Below are 21,852 nucleotides of genomic sequence, written 5' to 3'. Positions count from 1 at the left end.
AGAGGGCGGGGGATTTACAGGGGCGGGGCGGGGAAGCTTCTTGGCTGAGAACTTATGTTGAGCCAATGAGAGCAGAGCAGGCACAAAGTGGATGCCAAGAGACAGGATGTAACCAATCGGAGATGAGGAAGTTTGACTCCGGGAAGGGGTTAGGCTGGGTTCAGCCAATCCGAACCCGGCAGGGCGGGGCTGGACCCAGATGGGCGGGTTGGAAGGCGCAGCTCTGGGCAGAGGCACCTGCACCGGAACCTGCGCCTTTCTCCGACGGGACACACTGAAGGTGATAAAGAACTCCATCGGCTCCTCATGGCCTACCCGGGCTTCGGTGGAGGGGTGAGTCCGGCTGCGTCGCTGCGGCCTCTGTGCTCACAGGGTATGTTGACCCGGCGGGTGGTGCCACCCCGCTGAGTCCTCTCTCCCCAATCCGCATCCTCGGATGGGGCAGGTCCTAAGTGGTGCCAAGCCACGGCAGGGAGTGGGAGGCCGGGCTGGGCGCGGCCAGAGCAGGCCCGGATGCGGGACTTGGGGAGTGGGGGGTGGGGGGAGCATGAGGCTGTGGATTGGCAGGTGTTCTAGTCCTTGGGGAATCCAGGCTGTGGTGTGGTTTAAAATGTCTTTTCTGTAAGGGAGGAACAAAACACACCTTCCTTGTTCCAGTAACCGATCCTCTTTCTGATTTTTTTTTTTTTTTGGAGGGGGCACTTCTTTTTTCTTCTTTTTTAACTTGCTCGTGAGTAAATTAAGTAGTGCTCTAAACACCTCCTAAAGTTTTGTGTTATACGAAAGGCAATCTGGAGGAGGAGAAGATTATTTTTTCTTAGGTAACTCTGTCCTATATCACGTTTGAGATTTATAAGTTGTAACTGTAGCCATTCCTTTCTGCGAAGGAATCCAAATCCTCAGTATTTGTAAACATCAGTGATCTTCAAAGCCTGCTCACACATTCTGATCAAAGTGGGAGTACCTAATGAACCATTGAAAGTAGGCAGAACATAACACACTTTCTAGTTTTATTTGTTTGTTTTTTACCTCAACAGGGAAAGTATGTCTTGTTAGTTAAGTAAGGAAGTTGAGTTTGGCATAGAGTAGTTGTCTTCACACCACCTAATCTTATCCCTGGAAGTTAGGTGGGAATTATGTTTCAAGGTAATGGATCTCTAGATACTCCATTTGGAGTTAATACTCCCTTACTGAAGTAGATTCACTTAAAAAAAAAAAACTTTCCTGAATTGTATCTGGCATGTTCCACTTTCCAATATCTATCTTTCATTTGTGCTTAAGTTTACTAAGATACATTAAAGTGCCTAAGGAAGATGAATTCTCTAAGACCAGTCAAGATAGCACAAACATGTGAGACTTTAAAACTTCATCACCTTCTACATATTTTCATCAGATTGATACATCAGGCTAGAAATATAGTAGATTGGAGTGACCGAAGTAACAAATATTTATTGGTGGAAGTTGCTATTTATCCACTCCACTTTTATCAAAGGAAACATAGGAATATATCTGAACACTTAAATGATTTCCATTTATTTAAACATAGCAGCTATTTTCACCTGTTCTCATGCTTACCATTAATAGCTAGAAAGAAAAATACCCTCAAACAGCTGAATTAATAGAGTCTAGTGACATGGATTCCTTTAAGTGTAATACATATATTAAATTAAATATGATGAAGGAATTTGCATTGCTAAGCCGGTTGCTGGTAGCTCACACCTATAGTCTTAGCTACTTAGGAGGCAGAGATCTGAGGATCCTGGTTTGAAGCCACCCTGGGCAGGAAAGTCTGTGAGATTTTTGTCTCCAATTAAACACCAGAAAACCAGAAGTGGGGCTGTGGCTCAAAGTGGTAGAGTACTAGCCTGAATAAAAAAAACTCAGGGACAGTGCTCACTACCTGAGTTGAATTCCCAACGCTGGCACATAAACTCACACAAAAACGATTTGTATTGCTTAACTTGGAGCATATTAATGAGGTAGTTAAAATCATTTAAAATATGTTAATTATAATCAATATATTCTTCATTGATGTTTCATCATTTAACAAAATTATAAAATTTAAATGTTCATTACTACATCTATTTGTTCACTAACATAGTTTTATCTAGTGAATTATATAATTCATCTTCTTAGTAGATACACTCCAAATAAATTTTCACTTGTTTAATAAGTGTTTCTCCAAATTGATTGTTTTCTCTTTGACTAACTGTATAGTACTAAGAGTTAGAATTAATGGAATTTGTGCTTTATTTTTGTCTCAGGAAATTAAAACAAGATTTTAGTTCTAAATTAATCAGACACTAGAGGCTCACACCTTTCATCCTAGCTGTTCAGGAGATGGAGATCTGAGAATTATAGCTCAAAGTCATCCCAGGAAGAAATGTCCATGAAATTCTTACCTTCATGAAATTATCTCTAAGGGGGAGAGGGGAGGAGCTGTGTGCTAGTGGCTGACACAATCCTAGCTATCAGTATCATGCTTCAAAGCCAGCCTGGGTAGGAAAGTCCATGAGACTTTTATCTGCAGTTAACCACTGGGAAGCTGGAAGTAGACCTATGGCTCAAATGGTAGAGCACTATCTGTGAGCAAAAAACCTCAAGGACAGTTCCCTGAGTTCAAGCTCAGGACCAGCGCGTGTGCATGCACGCACACACACACACACACACACACACACACACACACACACACACACAAACTGAAATGGAGATGTGGTTTAAAAGCATCAACCTTGAGTGAAAAAGCCAAGTAAGAGTGGGAGACCCTGAGTTTAAGTTCAAAATTGGGAAAGAAAGAAAAAAAATGAAGTTTAATTCTGTGCATACTTTTGCTATTTACTAAGTGTGCTAAGGTGATCAGTATGTTCAAACATAAATTTTACGTATGAAAAACTTACATATTTGAGATATCAAAGTAAGAAACAATAAATGAAAGGGAAAATGTCATCTTTGTAAATATTAGAGAAGAAATATTCTATGTTTTTATACATAATAGGAGAAGGTATGTAATCTGTCTGTCTATATCTATATATCTATCTATCATCTATCTATCTATCCATCTATCTATCTATCATGTTCAAGAACTTTGAGGTAGATTCTGGTGAGAAACTGAGGTTGAGGTTGAATCTTGTATACTTGCCTCTTATTTACTTTGTTTCTGCCTACTGAGAATTGCTACAGTTCATGTATACTTGGTTTAGTCTTAACTGAAGTAACTATAACAAATGACCAAGTAATTTGATAATTTTGGGAAAGCAAGTGAAGGACCCAAGATAATACTAAAAATTCATAAACATAAGAAGCAAAAAATAGTTTTTTTCCAATCATATTATAAGAAATTAACTGCCCATCTCATGGTCAGTTTGATTTATTTGAAGCTACTAAGAAGAAAGCTGAAAGATTAATTTATACAGGAATCTTTCAGGGATTAGCCTTTCTGCCTAGGGACCCAGTTCTCTTGAAGTTGGTCTCTTCTTCCTCATGGCCCTTCTGTTCTTCAGAACATGCTCATCTGGTTCTGCAAGATCAACGCCTGGATGTGACACAGAACTGCCTACCTTGTTCATCCCTGTGAAGGTGAAATGTCCATCATAGATTGAAGGGAGACTCACTCTGGATGGAGGAGTGACCAGTTGTAACTATGGTTTTATTTGATCACTAGGTCAAATCATTGCATTTGTGAAATTCAGAAGGAAAGGTAGGTAGGATTTTCCTAAAGATAGCTTCTTCCAATAATATTTTCTCCCTGACTTCAGTTAAAAAAGAAAGAAAGACAAGTGGCTGCTTACAGGTTACTCACACTTATAATCCTACCATAATCAGGAATCTGAGATCTGAGGGTTGTAGTTTAATGCAAAGTCTGTAAGACTCTTGACTCCAATTAACCAGCAAAAGCCAGAAGGAGAGCTATGGCTCAACTGATAGAACACTAGTCCTGAGTGAAAACGGTAAGGGAGATCATCAAGGCCCTGAGTTCAAGGCCCAATATTGACCACAAAAAAGATAGAGAGAGGAGGGGAAAGGGAGAGGGAGAGAGAGAGGGAGAAAGAGAAGGAGAGGGAGAAAGAGAGAGAGAGAGGGAGAGAGAGAGAATACAGAAGACAGTCTGTCTCTGTCTTTTGAAACTGTCGCTGCATTAGCTAACCACAAATAAACGTGTTCAACTTGGCCTCCCTTTATAAAGACCTTTTTCATTTCCTCCCTTTCATTTAAATTTATGCCTGTGTCTTAGGACTTGGCTGTCCTTTATGTCCTTACAAGGCTTGGAATCAAACAAAGCTCAGGTGTTTATGACAACTACTCTAGAAGCAAAAACTATTTGAGGAGTCTTGCCTTCACCTGGGCTTAAGATTTACCTCCAAATGTTGGCCCTGGAACTGTGCCTATATTTATACTCTGTTTTTTTTTTTATTGTAAATGTGATGTACAAAGGGGTTACAGTAAGTTCATAACTAAGGAAATGAGTATAATAGTACTTGTCAAACATGGTTGCGCCCTCCCTCATTTTTTTCTGCTATCCCTCCCTGATTCCCCTCTCCAAGTTATAAAGTTCATTTCCAACATAGTGTCATGTGAATATCACAGTTGGATTGGTTCACCCTTTGTACTTTGTCTCATCATTTCTGTGATTCCCCTTTCCATTCCCAAATCAGATAAACTTATATAAGATATAAAGAGTCCTGAAATAAAAAACAGTGACAACAAGGGGTGAACCAAAGGGGGGGGGTACAAAAGAAATAAGTGTATACAGTACACAAAGGAAATAAAAACCCTCTTGTTTCCATATCTTGTAGTTCATTTCTATTATTGTCATTGTACATATACACTCTTTTTTTATTTTTTATTTTTTGGCCAGTCCTGGGCCTTGGACTCAGGGCCTGGGCACCATCCCTGGCTTCTTCCAGCTCAAGGCTAGCACTCTGCCACCTAAGCCACCGAGCCCCTTCTGGCCGTTTTCCATATATGTGGTGCTAGGGAATCGAACCGAGAATTTCATGTGTAGGAGGCAAGCACTCTTGCCACTAGCCCATATTCCCAGCCCCATCTACACTCTTAAAGCAATTAAAAATAACTTTTTATGAAACCTTTTATATTCAGTGTTAGGGTGTATTGACTTATTCTAGCATGTCATTATTAGAAATAGGTACTTTTTAATTTATATAATTGTACAAGCCTTATTTTATCTATCATTTATACTTTAAAATATATTGGTATAAATATGTTAACTGTGTTTGGTTAGTGGGTATATTTATTTTTATTTTAAAGGTATGTATTTCTTTCACAGTCTACTTGTAGTTTTATACCATTCTTCATTCTTTTTTTATTTTTGAATTTATAGTATACTATGCTAATCACTCTTTTCATTTTTATAAAAATTATATTTTTGATTTTTTTACTTCAACATAGTCTTTTAATATTTCTATTTCCTTCCTTATACTTCTTGCTTTCTAATCCAGTGATTAATGTCTGCATGTGTCTTCCAGAGTCCCAGTGCTTTCTCCTGGCCTTGCCTAAGCACACTCATGCTGCAGCTTTGCCGGACCGCTCATGACGCTACTTCATCATGGACACTTTGTCCCTTATTCTACCAGTTCTTTTCTCTCTCTGCTTCTGACAACTTCTCGTCATCCTTCAAGGATATTTTTGGTTCAGAATGGAATGATGAATAATAAGCCTTGTTACTTCTTCCTCCTTTCTACTCACAAAAATGCTGAGTAAGATGCATTTCAGAGGTATTAGAGAACATATTCCAAGTCTCAAGTGAAAAGAAAAGGAGAAAGCAATGGGCGTAGCAGGAAATAAATAAATAATAGCCCCCAAGGTCAGACCCCATGAATATAGAGACATAAGTTACTTCTTGCTCAACTTATTTGATTTTTACTAGTCTAGGAAACTTTGAAATTGTAGATCCTCAACTTCAAAAAAGGAGATAGTACTTTCATATCTCATCAAGTTGTGAAAAATCAATATAAAAGATTGAAAGAACTAAGGATAATAGTTGGGGTACAAAAGCCTCCTATATATTAGTTATTTATTAACACTGTTACTAGTAATATTGCTATTTTATTAGCTTTAGAAAAGTTTGTTATTGGAATTATCACTTTTTTGACTTTTCACTTGTCACCTTTTGGAAAAAAAATCTTTTCTATTGGGCAGGGTGTTTCAGCTTTATGCAACTTCCCTTGGTTAGGTCACAGTTTCCTTTGGTTTACTCTGTTTTCTTCCAAGTATATGTCTTGGGGCATATATGTTAGTTTAACTGTAAGTGGAATTGTACATGATTTTCAGCATGTATGTATCTGTAATGATGATAGTTTAAAATTGCTCTTTGTGTTCTTCTGTTTAGAAACTTTTCTTTTTATACTTATTGTAGGTGGCTTACATTATTGAAACGTCATCTAGTATCTTTAGTATTCTAAACGTATCTAGCATTCTATATTGAAAGCTTTTGTTGCAATTTAGTTGGATGCTTTTGGTAACTGTGTATACCTTTCAGTAGATCTGTAATGAATATTTTCCTTTAAATCAACTTAAATCAATAACCTTTTTATAATTCTAAACGTTCCTTCCTTTCACCCTTGTAGTATGGAAACTTTAGTGGTCAGATCCCAGGAATGCAGTTGGGACATTTGGTCCCAGGGACATGTCCACCCCTACTTGTTGGTGGCCCTCCTGGATATGCAGCATACTCACATGGCAGTGACCCCATGTGGACTTACTTCACTGCGGTGGCTGGACAGGTAAGATCTTACCAGTAGTGCTAGTTTTTAAAACTGTTCAATATGGAACAGAAATATTAATTGTTTTACTTAGTGTACCATTTTAAAGGCATATGAAATTTTTCTTAAACTTAGACAACTATTGCTCTTGAGATTTAAAATATATGTTTGTAAGATATGTTGTTTGATGAGAAGAGACAACATTTTCAAAGTAAGGAAATGAGAATATTCTTTATCTAGATGCTTCCTGCATTGGTTTGGTGTGTCTTGTTCTCATCAAAATTCATCTTGACATTTAATTGCCAAGGAAACTTAAGTGCCTCATAGTTAATATGTAATATGACTGAAAAGTTTACCCTCATTGAAAAAATGAATAAGATTGCTGTAGTTACAGTGAGAGTGGATCGTTTTAAAGTGGCCTAGTTACTCTTATTCTTGGAAAGACAAAATACATGGCTACTTGATTTTCTGCCAGTGACACAATGCTCTCATTACAAGTAGAAAGATGCCCATGCCTCATATCTCCCAGAAAAAAGCCTGAACCAATAGAATCCTGTATTGCTTATAGATAACCAATTTCAGGTATTCTGTTATGGCAACAGAATATGGAGAAGCCACTCCTCTGGCTGAAATTATTCAAGAACTGGCTTCTCTTTCTAGAAGTTAAGTACTTAGCCTAAACTTAAGTACTTAAATACTTCAAATTCATTTTTTTTTTTTTTTGGCCAGTCCTGGGCCTTGAACTCAGGGCCTGAGCACTGTCCCTGGCTTCTTCCCGCTCAAGGCTAGCACTCTGCCACTTGAGCCCCAGCGCCGCTTCTGGCCGTTTTCTGTATATGTGGTGGTGGGGAATTGAACCTAGGGCCTCGTGTATCCGAGGCAGGCACTCTTGCCACTAGGCTATATCCCCAGCCCTCAAATTCATTTTTTATATTTGACATTGAGAAGCATTTGTCCCTCCTTGAATGATTGATTCAACATAAAGTCAAGTAAATTTAGCCTGAGCATCCTTTTTATAGCAGGCAAAAATTAGTATTAAAGATTTGAATATTAGAGAGTATTAGAGACTTTTAGGACAATTAGCACATAGCCAAGGAACAATATTTTAACTTGATCATAAGTTCATTTAAATGTCTCTCTATATACACATACATATATACATCAGTTAAAACTTAAATGGCACATAATATAATTGTAAATCACTTAATAACATTGTAAATTTATTCAACCTAGGAAGTTGCATTTTTTCCCAAGTGAAGTTATCTCATTTCTTTTTGTAATTTTGACTTAAATGGCAAGCAAGGTTTCCAAAAGAGAAAATAAAAAAATAAAACACTGAGATTTGCTTTTCTATTTTTAATGAAATAATGATATAATGAAATGTAATGATATAGTGATATATTTTGGTAATGGGATATTGTTAGTTTGCAATAATTTTCAACAAGCTATTTATTAGCCTGGATTTATTATGATTAAAAGGGCAATGTGAGCCTGGAAATTCAGGTTGCATGAGTTCTGTATGTGAGTTGTGCTTGAAAATATGCAATTATTGTGGTCAGGTGAAGTTTCTTTTTTTTTTGCCAGTCCTGGGCCTTGGACTCAGGGCCTGAGCCCTGGCTTCTTTTGGCTCAAGGCTAGCACTCTGCCACTTGAGCCACAGTGCCACTTCTGGCTGTTTTCTATATATGTGGTGCTGGGGAATCAAACCCAGGTCTTCATGTATACAAGTCAAGCACCCTTGCCACTAGGCCATATTCCCAGCCCCAGATGAGGTTTCTATTCCTCCTATTTCTACTGTTTGATGTACCACTTTATTCATTTTAAAATAATTTTATATACATTATGACATTGTAATTGTTACATTCCATGTGAAGTTAAATAAATAAGATCTATATTATACTCCTCAGCATAAGGAAGTATTGAGTAAATATTTACAGTTAGAAAGAATACACTTTCTGTGTGTTTTTATAACATCCTCCTTATATACAAATATGTATTTATGTATAAACAGTTTTGTTTTGTATGAACATATGTGTGTTTGTGTTACAGTTTTATCCACAGTCCATGGTTCATAACCTCTTCCCCAGACAAGGCACAGAAACAAGATTTCTCTTTCCCAAACCAGATCATAGAAAAATCTAATCTTCTGCACTTAGATGTCTATAAAGAATTTCTGATCTGATAGTATGTCTTAAAGATCTCCTTCAGAGACCTGACACATACCTTGTAGTAAGAGATGTTGCACAGAATGGCCAAAGGAATCCTTTCCTGGTTTTTACTGCTATATCTGGTAATAATCATGTCTATTTCTTGATATCTTCAAACCCTGGGGCTTGAACTCAGAGTTTAGGTGCTTTCTCTAAACTTTAGTGCTGTCCTGCTTGAAATATGGCTTTTTTGCTTGCTAATTGGAGATAAGAGTCTCGTGGGGGCTGGGGATATGGCCTAGTGGCAAGAGTGCTTGTCTCTGATACATGAAGCCCTGGGTTCAATTCCCCAGCACCACATATACAGAAAATGGCCAGAAGTGGCACTGTGGCTCAAGTGGCAGAGTGCTAGCCTTGAGCAAAAAGAAGCCAGGGACAGTGCTCAGGCCCTGAGTCCAAGCCCCAGGACTGGCCAAAAAAAAAAGAGTCTCGTGGATTTTCCTGTTCATACTGGCTTTGAACTATGATCCTCAGATCGATGCTTCTGAGTAGCTAGGATTATAGGTTTGAGCTCGTGGCACCCTGCCTTTTTTTAAGTTTATTTTAAAATAATAGTGAAGGAAGATTGAAGTATGTAGAATTTCACAGAATGTGATGGCATTTGAAGTTCACCACTCCTTTTTCTGTGTGTTCAATAGGTTCCATTGCTTTCCTAGGATGGGAAGTTTTTCAGAGAATTTGTATTTGTGACTGATACTCTTTGTTGTGCTTATCCCAATCCCATTAACAACTTCCTTTTCACCTTTTCTTCTGTGGTGGAAACTGAAAATTTCTAACACTCTGACACTTGTATAGTTACAAACATCTATTTGCTGGCCTGACCCTTGGGTGTCCTCTGTTCTCAAGTAACAGCCCTTGCTTGAAGATTTTCTGGGTTTCCTTGGTCTCATTCTTTCTGCATGGAAAAAGGACTCAAGATATGGAGGTCCACCGGCCATATTATAACCTTATGGTAGTGGCTTTGTGACAACTTTTTTTTTTTTTTGCCAGTCCTGGGCCTTGGACTCAGGGCCTGAGCACTGTCCCTGGCTTCCTTTTGCTCAAGGCTAGCACTCTGCCACTTGAGCCACAGCGCCACTTCTGGCCGTTTTCTGTATATGTGGTGCTGGGGAATCGAACCTAGGGCCTCGTGTATCCGAGGCTGGCACTCTTGCCACTAGTCTATATCCCCAGCCCTTTGTGACAACTTTTGACAGAGAACTTGGAAAACTACAGCGATTGAGGACAGAATTAAGTTGCCATATGTCCAGCCCCATACTTCTCTTACAGAACAATAAGCATTTATTGGTTTACACCACCTTAGTAACATTCTGCTTTGCTCAGCTCTGTGCAAACCAACTGCTAAATTTATTATGCCTTTCTTGTTGTAAGGAACTCTTAAATAATATTTTCTGACAGTCTAGCATCTCTACTTGGCAATATAATGAATCCATTTAATGAAAATGAATACATATGAACTAACTTTTTACACTTGGGCACCTTTTATAACTTTTCAACTATCTCAGCATTATAATTAGCAACAATAAGTTGAAATGTATTTATATGATAGTTCCATTAAGTTTTGCTTTTGAATTGAGTATACTGTATTCAATCAATTCCCTTGTACTACTGGCCCATAACTGTCAAGGTAGGTTATTAGATATGACCAATATTGCTAATTCAGAAATGGTTTCATGCGGACGCCTGCATTTGCTTGCTTTTAAATTTTTGCTTAAATATTTAGATTATATTCTTTCATGTATTAAGCTCTACTTTGCATGGATGGACCAGGAAGAACATCAGACATAGTTGTTCTGGTCATATGAATTCATATGTGTAGTTCTGTTCTTTTTGATGTTCTTTATAAATAATGTTCTGTCAGAATGTTCATTTAAAGAAGTCTGCATTATAATGACACATCTTATATATTAAATATATGATATATTCATAGATTATAGATGTTGTTAATATATTATTGTTATGTTATATGTTAATAATATATTAGTGTTAATTAATTTATATCATATGATGAAGTTTGATGAACAGTGATGATTTAATAATCAGATTATGATTAGAAATTCTGGTCCCTTTCTCTCTCCCTCCCTTTCTGATTCCCTCCTTTTCTCCCTCCCTTCCTTTCTCCCCTTCCTTTCATCTCTCCCTCTTTTCCTCTATCGCTCCATCACTCTCTCCTTCCTTTCCTCCCTTTCTTTCTCCCTCTCTAACAAACATATACTATACATATTGCTATGACAACAATTTCAACTTCCATATGAACCTTACTTCCACTTCTTTATGTAGCTACACTACCGTAAATTAAAAATTATGTATATGACTTTTTTATTTATGTATAAGTAAGTGAACAGTCTAATTTATTAACACAAGAAATATTAAATGAATTTGAATTTAATTTCAAAATGCTGCTCCCTATCAGCCTAATCAGAGCAACTGATTCTTTTTTATGATTTATATAATTAAAGCTTATTGTTTAATTAGAAAATTTAGCCTCTACCATTAAAGTTATTTACTGTACTTGATAATAATCATTCCTATTAGTAAAGAAATAAAAAGATGACTTAGGATTTTTTCTGCATTGTTTAGGGAAGCATTGCTTATTTCTCAATTAAGAAAATGTACAGGGCTGGGGATATAGCCTAGTGGCAAGAGTGCCTGCCTCGGATACACGAGGCCCTAGGTTTGATTCCCCAGCACCACATATACAGAAAACGGCCAGAAGCGGCGCTGTGGCTCAAGTGGCAGAGTGCTAGCCTTGAGCGGGAAGAAGCCAGGGACAGTGCTCAGGCCCTGAGTTCAAGGCCCAGGACTGGCCAAAAAAAAAAAAAAGAAAAGAAAAGAAAATGTACTCACTGCCTTACGTATGAAAATGTAACCCCTCTGTGCATCAGTTTGACAATAATATATATATATACATATATAAATATGAAGTTGTGTACTAGGAGAATGTTCACACATCTGGATGAATAACTTTCAGTAAGGACGTCACAAGGTTTTTGTAACTCCAAAACTCTACAAAAGTACCTGTAAATAGATTTTCATTTACTAGATTTTATTTCAGATTTCTAAGTGTAATTTATATTTGAATGCGAATTTCTAATATTTTCAAATGTATTGGTCATGAATATAGCCACATACTCTTCTTACTTTTTCTCTTTTCTATTTAAAAAATGAATGTTTCTCTTTTTGATTTAAAAAGTTCCTTGTAGTTCACTGATGGTAACAAAATACTTTTATCTAACTTAAGTGGAAAAATGATATTCTCTGTGAGTACTAATAAGTAATTTCCTATTCTTTGCTTCTTTTTTAACTGCTTGACCAAAATAAGTCTTGAAATTTACTGTGTCTAATTGACAGCAAACTGGCATTGTGTTTGCCATTTACCTGAGACAGTATTGACTGTGGCAGCTGTCAGACTTGATCCATTCTCACAGTTGTTTTTGCATTTGTGGCAAAGTGTGTGATACTTGTAGTAAGTATTTATAGATGTAGTATGTATTTGTGCAGAAAATAGGATTAGGTATGAAACATAATGATACCTTAATAGGTTTCTTTTCCATATGACATCTTGCTTGTGTAGAAAAAAACAAACAACTCTTTCTCATTAATTACAACAAGAATATTTGACCAGTATTCAGGAGAATGACAAGATGCATGCAGACTGAGAAATATTGGTGGAAGTCTTAATGGTTGTGCTAGGCAAGATACTTTCCTCTTCCAGTTAAAGCTCCACTGTATAGAGTTTTCTTTTGGAAATAATATTCTTCTCTCAAATAATCATAAGTGGGACACATTTTGAGACTTTGCTGAAAACATCTAGGCATTTTTCTAATCTTTTAAAAGGAAGTACAAGGACTTTCACAAGACACAATTTTGCAGTATGACGACAGTGTATTGTTTTTAGAAGCAGAGAAAATGATTCATTGTGGCACAATCTATAATATGTCTTCTTGGTTGATACTAATCTCTAGAATTTTGCAGTTGAAAATAATATTTTGAACAATAAATATATATGTGTATATGTATGTATATATGTATATATACACATATATGTATATATATATATATATATATTGCTTGAACTCAGGTCTTGGGCACTGTCCCTGAGCTTCTTTTGCTGAAGTCTAGCACTCTACCATTTGAGATACAGCATCACCTCTGGCCTTTTCTGTTTATGTGGTACTGAGGAATCAATCCCAGATTCTAGACAAGCATTTTACCACTAAGCCACATTCCCATCCCTGAACTGTACACATTTTTTGGATTGTCCTAAAGCAGTCATTCCAAATGTTAATATGATTTTAGATAATCTCATTAATAAATAATGTTTTTGCTCTTTTTTTAACAGGATGGTGAAGTGGATGCTGAAGAACTTCAGACATGTTTGACCCAGTCTGGAATTAGTGGAACTTATTCTCGTGAGAATATATCTTTTTTTATTTTTTGTCATTGGAATACCAAACTCGTTTCTAACTCTTCTATCTCTGTGCTTAAAACATTAAAGAATTATAACAATCTTAGGTTCATATAGTTTAATGCATGAAGTTATTGTGAAAAATATGCTATGAAAATGACTGTCATAGCTGGGCACAGGTTGGCTTACGATTCTATCCTAGCTACTCAGGAGGCTGAGAAATGAGTATATAGCTGTTCAAAGTCAACCTGGGCAACAAAGTTTTCCTGACTCTTACCTCCAATTAACCACAAGAAAACTGGAAGTGATGGTGCTGCTCAAGTGGTAGAGCACTAGCCTTGAACTGAAGAGCTCACAGACAGTGAGTGCCCAGGCTCTCGACTGACAAAAAAAAAAAAAAAAAAAAAGAAAATGACATCATTTTCCCAACATTTGCCACTCATGTGAAAGAGCTCTCGGAACATTTCTTTAGTTAATTCTTTTGAAATTTGCTTCTGGACCTGAAAATATTATACTTTTATTATTATATGTTTTCAGTTTAATGAATATCAGTGGGTGTTCTGCAATGATTATGAAAAATGGCAATTATGAGATTTTTATAAATCCAATTTAATTATTTATTTTTGAGACAGAATTTCCTATGTAGTCCAGGCTGACCTCTAGTCGTTATCTTCCTGCATGGCTCTCAGTGCTGGGATCGTGAGCTTACACACATCTATAGCATCATGCCAGTTTAAGATTAATTTCTTTAATCTTCAAGTCACCCTATCCCTCCAGGCAGTTTGTATTCTCCCATACTTGTATTGTGGTTATAGAATAATTTGGGTTGGATCAGTGAATTATATTATTTTGGTTCTGTATAAACTGTTCACAGCTATGCCTTAAGATAATGTACTGCTACTGTGCCTTTTTGTATTACTTTTTGTTCCTTCAGTTGATAGTTTTAGATACTCATTTTCATCACCCTGATATGCTCTGTATTCTCATTCTTTCACTGCTTTTTATCTCTCTCTCTCTCTTGAATTAGGTCTTGTTTCATTCATATTCTCTGTCTCTGTCTCTCTGTCTCTGTCTCTGTCTCTGTCTCTCTCTCTCTCTCTCTCTGTCTCTCACTCTCTCTCTCTCTCTCTGTATGCTGGTACCTTGATTTAAACTTAAAACCTCACACTCACATTCTTGTTTAGCTTGCCTACTCATGACTGACACTCTACCACTTGTATCATACCTCCAAACCAGCATTTTGCTACTTAATTGAAGATGGTATCTTGCAGACCAAAGATCACAGAACATGAAGGAATTAGAATACATGAAGGAGTGGCACTGGAAGATATCAGAGAGGTAGATGAAGGCCAGATCATGAAACCCTTCAGTGCCACCCTAAAGAGATTAGACCAATGAAAATCAAATTTCTATTTAAACTCCATTTTTCCATTTGTGATAAGGAGTATGACACCCTCTTTCTTTGCAGGCCCTAGGCAGCTATGTGATATAAAACTTCTATCATAGTAATTTTCATTTATTTTAACAATACTTTTTAAGTCATATTTTTGCAATAATTGCTCAGTATTGGGCAAAATGTGCTGATTATAGTGAATGTATATTGTCATAAATTTTCAAATATTTTGTTTTGAAAATGAACATTGGTCACAATTTTCCATAGGTGAATTTGAGCAGATTCTAACTCAAATATCGAATTCATTTTATAGCTTTCAGTTTGGAAACATGCAGAATTATGATCGCCATGTTGGATGTATCCTTGGATGCAATACACAGTATTAAAATACAGAGTTGTTGCTTTTTTATTTGTTCTTTATTGTTACAGTGTGGCTTGAATTCTGGGCCTCATGCTTGTTCACCCTCAGCTTGTTTGTTCATGGCTGCTGTTCTGACTACAATGACTACAGCCAGTCTAGATTTTTGTTGGTTGTTCAGCAATGGATTTTGTTCTTTAATGCCCAGGCTTGACTCCAACCAGGATCCTGTATCTTAGCCTATTGAGGAGATAGGAATGATACAGACATGAGCTATTGGTGCTAAGCTGGAGATACTGCTTTTTAAACACTAAGCCATTTGTTAGCTATAAATGCCCATAACCTAGTAAGCTGGAGACTTTAAATCATTTGAGTGCCTGCTTGAAGTCTAGAAGCTTCCATATTTACACAAACATCTACTTATATAGGTAATTAGACTAACTTTGAAGAAGCAGCCTTAAATTTTCAGTCAGAGATGTGGAGTTTGTAGTCAAATAAACTCTCTTTGATACCCCTACTTATTTTTATTAATAAAACTCTCAGAGAGATTACACAGGAAAAATGGGATTTAATGAATTCAAGGAGCTTTGGGCAGCTCTTAATGCCTGGAAGCAGCACTTCATGGCCATTGATGAAGACCGAAGTGGGACAGTAGAGCATCACGAACTGAGTCAAGCCATTGCAGTGATGGGTAAGAATAAACTCAAATGCTTTAGATTTTGTGTAGGTTATCTTTGTCTTTTCAGCAGCTGAATCTTAATCGCTTTATTTTGCTAAGTAATAAAAGAATATACTTTTTCTCAACAGCTCAAGGTTTAGATAAATTTTAAATGAAGCCTCTAACAAAATAATCACTATTATTATTATTATTATTATTATTATTATTACAGTCACTTTGGTATTAAGGATTGAATCAATGCTAGGCAGGTGCTTAAAGTCCTAGAGGATAATTTTAAGTATCCATAGGTACAAGATAATATTTTAAAGATGAGATTTTAAAAATATTAACCTTTTTTTTTGGCCAGTCTTGGGGCTTGAACTCAGGGCTTGAGCACTGTTCCCTGGATTCTTTTTTGCTCAAGGTTAGCACTCTACCTCTTGAGCCATAGCACTACTTCTAGCTTTTTCTATATATGTGGTGCTGAGGAATCAAACCCAGGGCTTCATGTATGCAAGGTAAACACTCTACCACTAGGCCATATCCCCAGCCACAAATATTGACCTTTTATACATGTGTTCATTCTGAAGTATTTTTATGTTATAAAGAAATTTAGTTATCTTGTTTTCCTTGTCAAGGTGATGTACAGAGGGATTACAGATACATACATAAGCTAGTGAGTACATTCCTTGTCAAATTTGTTTTCTCCTCCCTCATTTTTTCATTCTGAAATATTTATTTTTATGTATAGATCTATAGATCAATAGATCTGTAGATACATAGATATATATATAGAGAGAGAGATAGAAATATATCTATATCTCTTTTGCCAGTCCTGGGGCTTTAACTCAGGGCCCGAGCACAGTCCCTGGCTTCTTTTTAGCTCAAGGCTAGCACTCTACTACATGAGCCACAGCACCTCTTCTCATTTTTTTTTTAATATATGTGGTGCTGAGGAATCAAATTCAGGGCTTCATGTATATAGGCAAGCACTCTACCACCAGGCCATATTCCAAGCCCCTGAAATATTTTTAAGTATAGTTAAATGTATTTCTCCAGGTAGTAGTCACCATTTATATTGCAAACTTCGTAACTTGCTAGAACTTCAATTTGGGGATCAAAGGCTTATCTTAGTCCATCTCAGTGTCTGAGAGGTTTGTTGTTGTTATTTTTGTTTTGTGTTTTACTTTTTTTGTGTAGGTCCTAGTGCTTGACCTAAAGGCTTTGGTGCTGTCTCTAAGCCTTTGTGCTCAAAGCTGGAGCTCATCCACTTCAGCCATAGCTCCACTGCCAGAAAGAGCTCAACCACTAGAACCACAGCTCCACTTCCAGCTTTTTTGTTGTTGTTGATTTTTTTTTTGAGGTTTATTGGAGATACAAGTCTTGTGGACTTTCTTGTTGGGGATGGCTTTGAACCAAAATTCCAATATCTTCTGATCACCTAGTAATACAGGTGTGAGCCTGTACGAAGTTAGTAAGCAATAATATTTTTCTTTTCATCCCATTGTTTTATCAATGTACATCTGTAGTACCAGTGTGTCTACCGTATTCCATACTCAAGTAAACACACTGATCTTCAATATTTTTGAGCTATAGAAAGACATTTCCAACAGGAAATATAGGAACTACATGATAGCAAAGATTACTAACAATCTTCACTGCTGTATTCTTTAAAGAGTATAGCTATAGTAGAACTCAAGTACTGTAGTGTTAAAAACCTGTGAAATAGTCCTTGGCTTCATTTCACAATTAAACTATATTTAAGCACATAAAAATATAAATAATTTTCTATTCTCAGATTTTAATTTATTACCAGCTAGGATTTTACTACTTAAGTACCCCGAAGCAGTGTTAATAATGAAGCTTTTGACTTATTATTTTTAATACTAATGTGTTTTTATATTTTATATGTTAATTTTGAAATTCATCTATATCTGCATAGCTATATAATATATGTAATATATAATATACAATATAATATGTATAATATAACAATATTACATCATGTTATCATAATATATAAGATTACATATTATACAATACATAATAATATAATAATATTAAATATATAATATAGTATGTGATTATCATATGTAATAAAATATTATTATATAGAATATATTAATGTATATAATATTTGAAAGAAGAATTTTGAAAATGAATATACTTACAATTTTAATGAAAAGCAGTGTTGCAGTGTTCTTTTGGTATTTAATTTTAGAAGTTTTAATTTGTCAATCTTTTTTTTAGGGTACAGGTTGAGTCCTCAGACATTAGCTGCTATTGTTAAACGTTACAGCAAGAATGGCAGAATTTTCTTTGATGATTATGTTGCCTGCTGTGTGAAGCTTCGAGCATTGACAGGTACTGATCATTTAAAATTGGGTTCAATATTTTGTAGCTATATTTTTTAGTAATTTTGCTGCAAGTTTACAATAATGTTTATTCCTTTGTACACTATTAAACCTAAAGATTTCTTGGCCTTTAAAAAATAATAAGTATAAATTGTGATAGCTGTGTTTTAGAAAGTTTTCTCTATGTCTCAGTTGCCTAAAGTATTAAGTCACTTGAGACTTTTTTGAATGTGAACTCATTTTGTCTTTGTATCTTGAGGTGTTAGATATTGAAAAGTAAGAATTTTAACTATTTTAAAAAAGTGTTTCTTTGTTTAAAGATTTCTTTAGGAGAAGAGACCACCTGCAACAAGGCTTTGTGAATTTCATGTATGAGGATGTAAGTATCATTCTTAGCACTCTGATATTAGTACTCTGTTCTAAATGTGTTCTCAGATATCAAAATATTTAAATGGCTCAGCACCGATGGCTCATACCTGTAATCTTAGTTACATAGGAGACTGCGATCTGAGCATCCAGGTTTGCAACAAGCCTGGGCAGACAAATCTGCTAGACTCTTATTTTTCACCTTCAAAAAAGCCTGAGGTCCATTCACTGAGGGTATCTGGGTTGGTTTCAGCAATGACAAATTTTGATGAACATAGTTGTGCTGGTGGCTTTAGTGTGGTCTTGCTTGTAACCTTTTGGATTAGATGCCCAAAAATGGTGCTGTTGGGTCATATTGGAGCTCTATGTTTAGCCTTCTGAGGAACCTCCACACTGCTTTCCAGAATGGTTGAACAAGTTTACATTCCCACCAACAATGTAGTAGGGTTCCCTTTTGGTCGTATCCCCTTCAGCATCTGTTATTATTAGTTTTCCTGATAATGAGCATTCTTACTGGGGTTGGGTAGAATCTCAGTATTGTTTTGCTTTGTATTTCTTTTATGGCCAGTGATGTAGAGCACTTCTTCATGTGGTACGTATATACAATGGAATTCTATGCCTCTATCAGAAAGAATGACACTGCCCCATTTGTAAGAAATGGAAGGACTTGGAAAAAATCATACTAAGTGAAGTGAGCCAGACCCAAAGAAACATGGACTCTATGGTTTCCCTCATAGGGAATAATTAGTACATGTCTATAATAGTCATTGCAGAAGATCACAACAGCCCAACAGCTATGCCCGTATAGACACATAAGATGATGCTAAGTGAAATGAACTCCAAGTTATGGAAAAAAGTAGTATATCATTATTGTAATTATTTTCAACATGCCATGTGAAACCGTACCCTTTATTTTCTCTCAAATTACCTTCCCATGGTTTTACCCCTGCTATCACTGTATCTGATCTTAGTACCCTGGATATTGTATATATGTGTACTGGAACTAGGAAAGGGAAAGGGAATACCAAAATAGAGAGACAAAGGATAAAAAGACAGAAACCATTGCAAAAGCAGTGAAAAACCATTTGGTGTAAACCAACTGTACAACTCATGGCAGGGAGAGGGATATGCGGAGGAGGAGGCGAGGGAAAAATGAGGAAGTAACAAGTTGGATAAGAAATGTCCTTGCCTTACATATGAAATCCCTTCTTTACTTCACTTTGGCAATGAGGCAAAAAAAATTGGAAAAAAATAAAAAAATAAAATAAAATGCTTCCTCAACCTACTGTGGGGCTACAACATGAGAAACAAAAATACAAATCATAAAAAAAACATTTTTAAGGAGGAAGTATAATTTATTTTTTAAATAACTGTTTACTTGTGGTGATATCTTTTCTTTTTTTAAGCTATCATTGTTTTCGCCTTTATTGTCAAAGTGAAGTACAGAGGGGTTACAGTTTCATATGTAAGGCAAGAGTACATTTCTTGTTCAACTTGTTACGTCCTCCTCCATTTTTCCCGTCTCCTGCCTCCCCTCCCTCCATAAATTGTACAGTTAGTTTACACCAAATGATTTTGTAGGTATTGCTTTTGGTATCATTTGTCTTTTTTATCCTTGTCTCTGGATTCCAATATTCCTTTTCCCTTCCCTAGTTCTAATACACGTATGTACAGTATCCGGGGTATTCAGATGAGATACAGTGATAGTGAGGGTACAATCACAGGAAAGGAATATGAGAGAAACCAACAAACAAAAAAGGCATGTTTTCACATGGCTTGTTGAAAATAGTTACTACAATGATATAACACTTGTAATATCTTTTCTAAAAGAGAGGACATTTTAATCTATGAGAAATTAAGCAGCATTTTAAAATTTCAAAGTGATTACTATGTACTTGAGTCTGATAGTTTATCTGGAGCTGCAGGAAGTAGTATTTCAGTACATACTATGATGTTTCAGGGCTTTGTTCTGTTATATTTACTGATGGAAGTTAAAGAATCAACTACCTGACTGGTATATATTGACTGGGATAATTATCCTTAAAAACTTGTAATTTTTTGAAGTTTCTATTTTATCTCAAATTTTTTATAGATAATTAAACAAACCATTTTGTGATTTCCATATGATAATTGTATTTACGAATTAGTTTTTGCAGGGCACTATGATGATTTGAATGCCTAGAACTTGAAAGCTGCAGAGATACTGTGAATCCCTTTATTCTGGAGAAATGAACTGGACTGCCTTAAATGAAAGTTTTAGGGCTTTTAATGTTCTACTTGTTAATAAATATCTTCACTTCCTGTATGTTTTTGCTTTAAAACACAGCTAAAAGCAATAGCAGATGACTTTAATTGATACTTCATTGCTTTTACAAAAGTTATCGCTGTATAAATATCATCAATTTCCATCAATACTTCTTAACCTTAGTTAATATACTCATATGATAGATTGTATAAGAAAGCATATGATAAAAGCTAGCTGAAATGATTTATTTATTTGAAAGTTACAAATTATATTTTTGAATTTTATTTTTAGTTGTGGTTATTTAAGAGTTAGAAATATGGATTTGGTGCCATCTTTGTAATAATTTTTTTTCTTATGGATAGTCTGTGGCTTGAATTCAGGGCCTGGACATTTTCCCTGAGCTTCTTTTGTTCAAGGCGAGCACCCTAACACTTGAGCCACAGCTCCAATTCTGGCCTTTTCTATTTGTATGGTACTGAGGAATTAAACCTAGGGCTTCATGTATGCTGGGCAAGCACTCTACCACTAAGCTACATTCCCAGCCCAACATTTAACCTTTGATCACATAATCAAAGAAGATGAGACTATAAGTGTGCCTATGAGGAAGAAAATTATAGTTTCTCAAAATTTGTACTTCTTTGAGCCTAGTGCATTTTTTTTTATTCTTTGTGCATATTTTCTTTCAATGTACTTTGTCCTCTGTGGAAACAAAAAAGGAAGTGCTTCTTGTTTAACTGAAGTTTTGTTGTTGTTGTGTTTTTTTTTTTTTTTTTTTTTGCCAGTCCTGGGGCTTGACCTCAGGGCCTGAGCACTGTCCCTGGCTTCATTTTGCTCAAGGCTAGTACTCTAGCTCTTAACCCACAGTGCCACTTCTGGCTTTCTCTATGTATGTGGTGCTTCATGTATGCAAGGCAAGCACTCTACCACTAGTCCATATTCCTAGCCTTTTTTTTTTTTTTTTGAGGCAAAGTCTCCCCACATATCCCACGCTAGCCCCAAATTCTTCATCATTTTACCTTTGCCTCCCATGCAAAGATTCCTATTGTGCTTTACCATTCCCAGTCAAAAAGTTCTCAAACAGTGGTTTTCTCTGTATATGATTTCATTAGTGAAAATAGAGATAACTTAAAATATTACTTTTCTT

General features: G+C 36.0%; 1 protein-coding gene across 2 annotated transcripts; it reads left to right on the top strand.

The window, feature by feature from the left end:
- The first annotated feature begins 213 nt into the window (after positions 1-213).
- On the top strand, positions 214-21,449 carry Gca (grancalcin). Of its 2 annotated transcripts, none has more exons than XM_048345321.1 (8): positions 214-333; positions 6,585-6,740; positions 13,269-13,338; positions 15,041-15,084; positions 15,629-15,776; positions 17,994-18,107; positions 18,418-18,476; positions 20,611-21,449. In XM_048345321.1, the coding sequence occupies exons 1-8, from the start codon at positions 307-309 to the stop codon at positions 20,635-20,637; spliced, it is 645 nt and encodes a 214-aa protein (XP_048201278.1). In that variant the 5' UTR covers positions 214-306; the 3' UTR covers positions 20,638-21,449. The 2 variants fall into 2 exon arrangements, with proteins under 2 accessions (XP_048201278.1, XP_048201279.1); XM_048345322.1 differs by having other exon boundaries at positions 288-373.
- The last annotated feature ends 403 nt before the right edge of the window (positions 21,450-21,852 follow it).

Source organism: Perognathus longimembris, chromosome 4 (assembly GCF_023159225.1).
Source record: "Perognathus longimembris pacificus isolate PPM17 chromosome 4, ASM2315922v1, whole genome shotgun sequence".
Taxonomy (NCBI): Eukaryota; Metazoa; Chordata; class Mammalia; order Rodentia; family Heteromyidae; genus Perognathus; species Perognathus longimembris.
The sequence above is the reverse complement of the archived record's forward strand: the minus strand, read 5'-3'. Positions and strand labels throughout refer to the sequence as shown.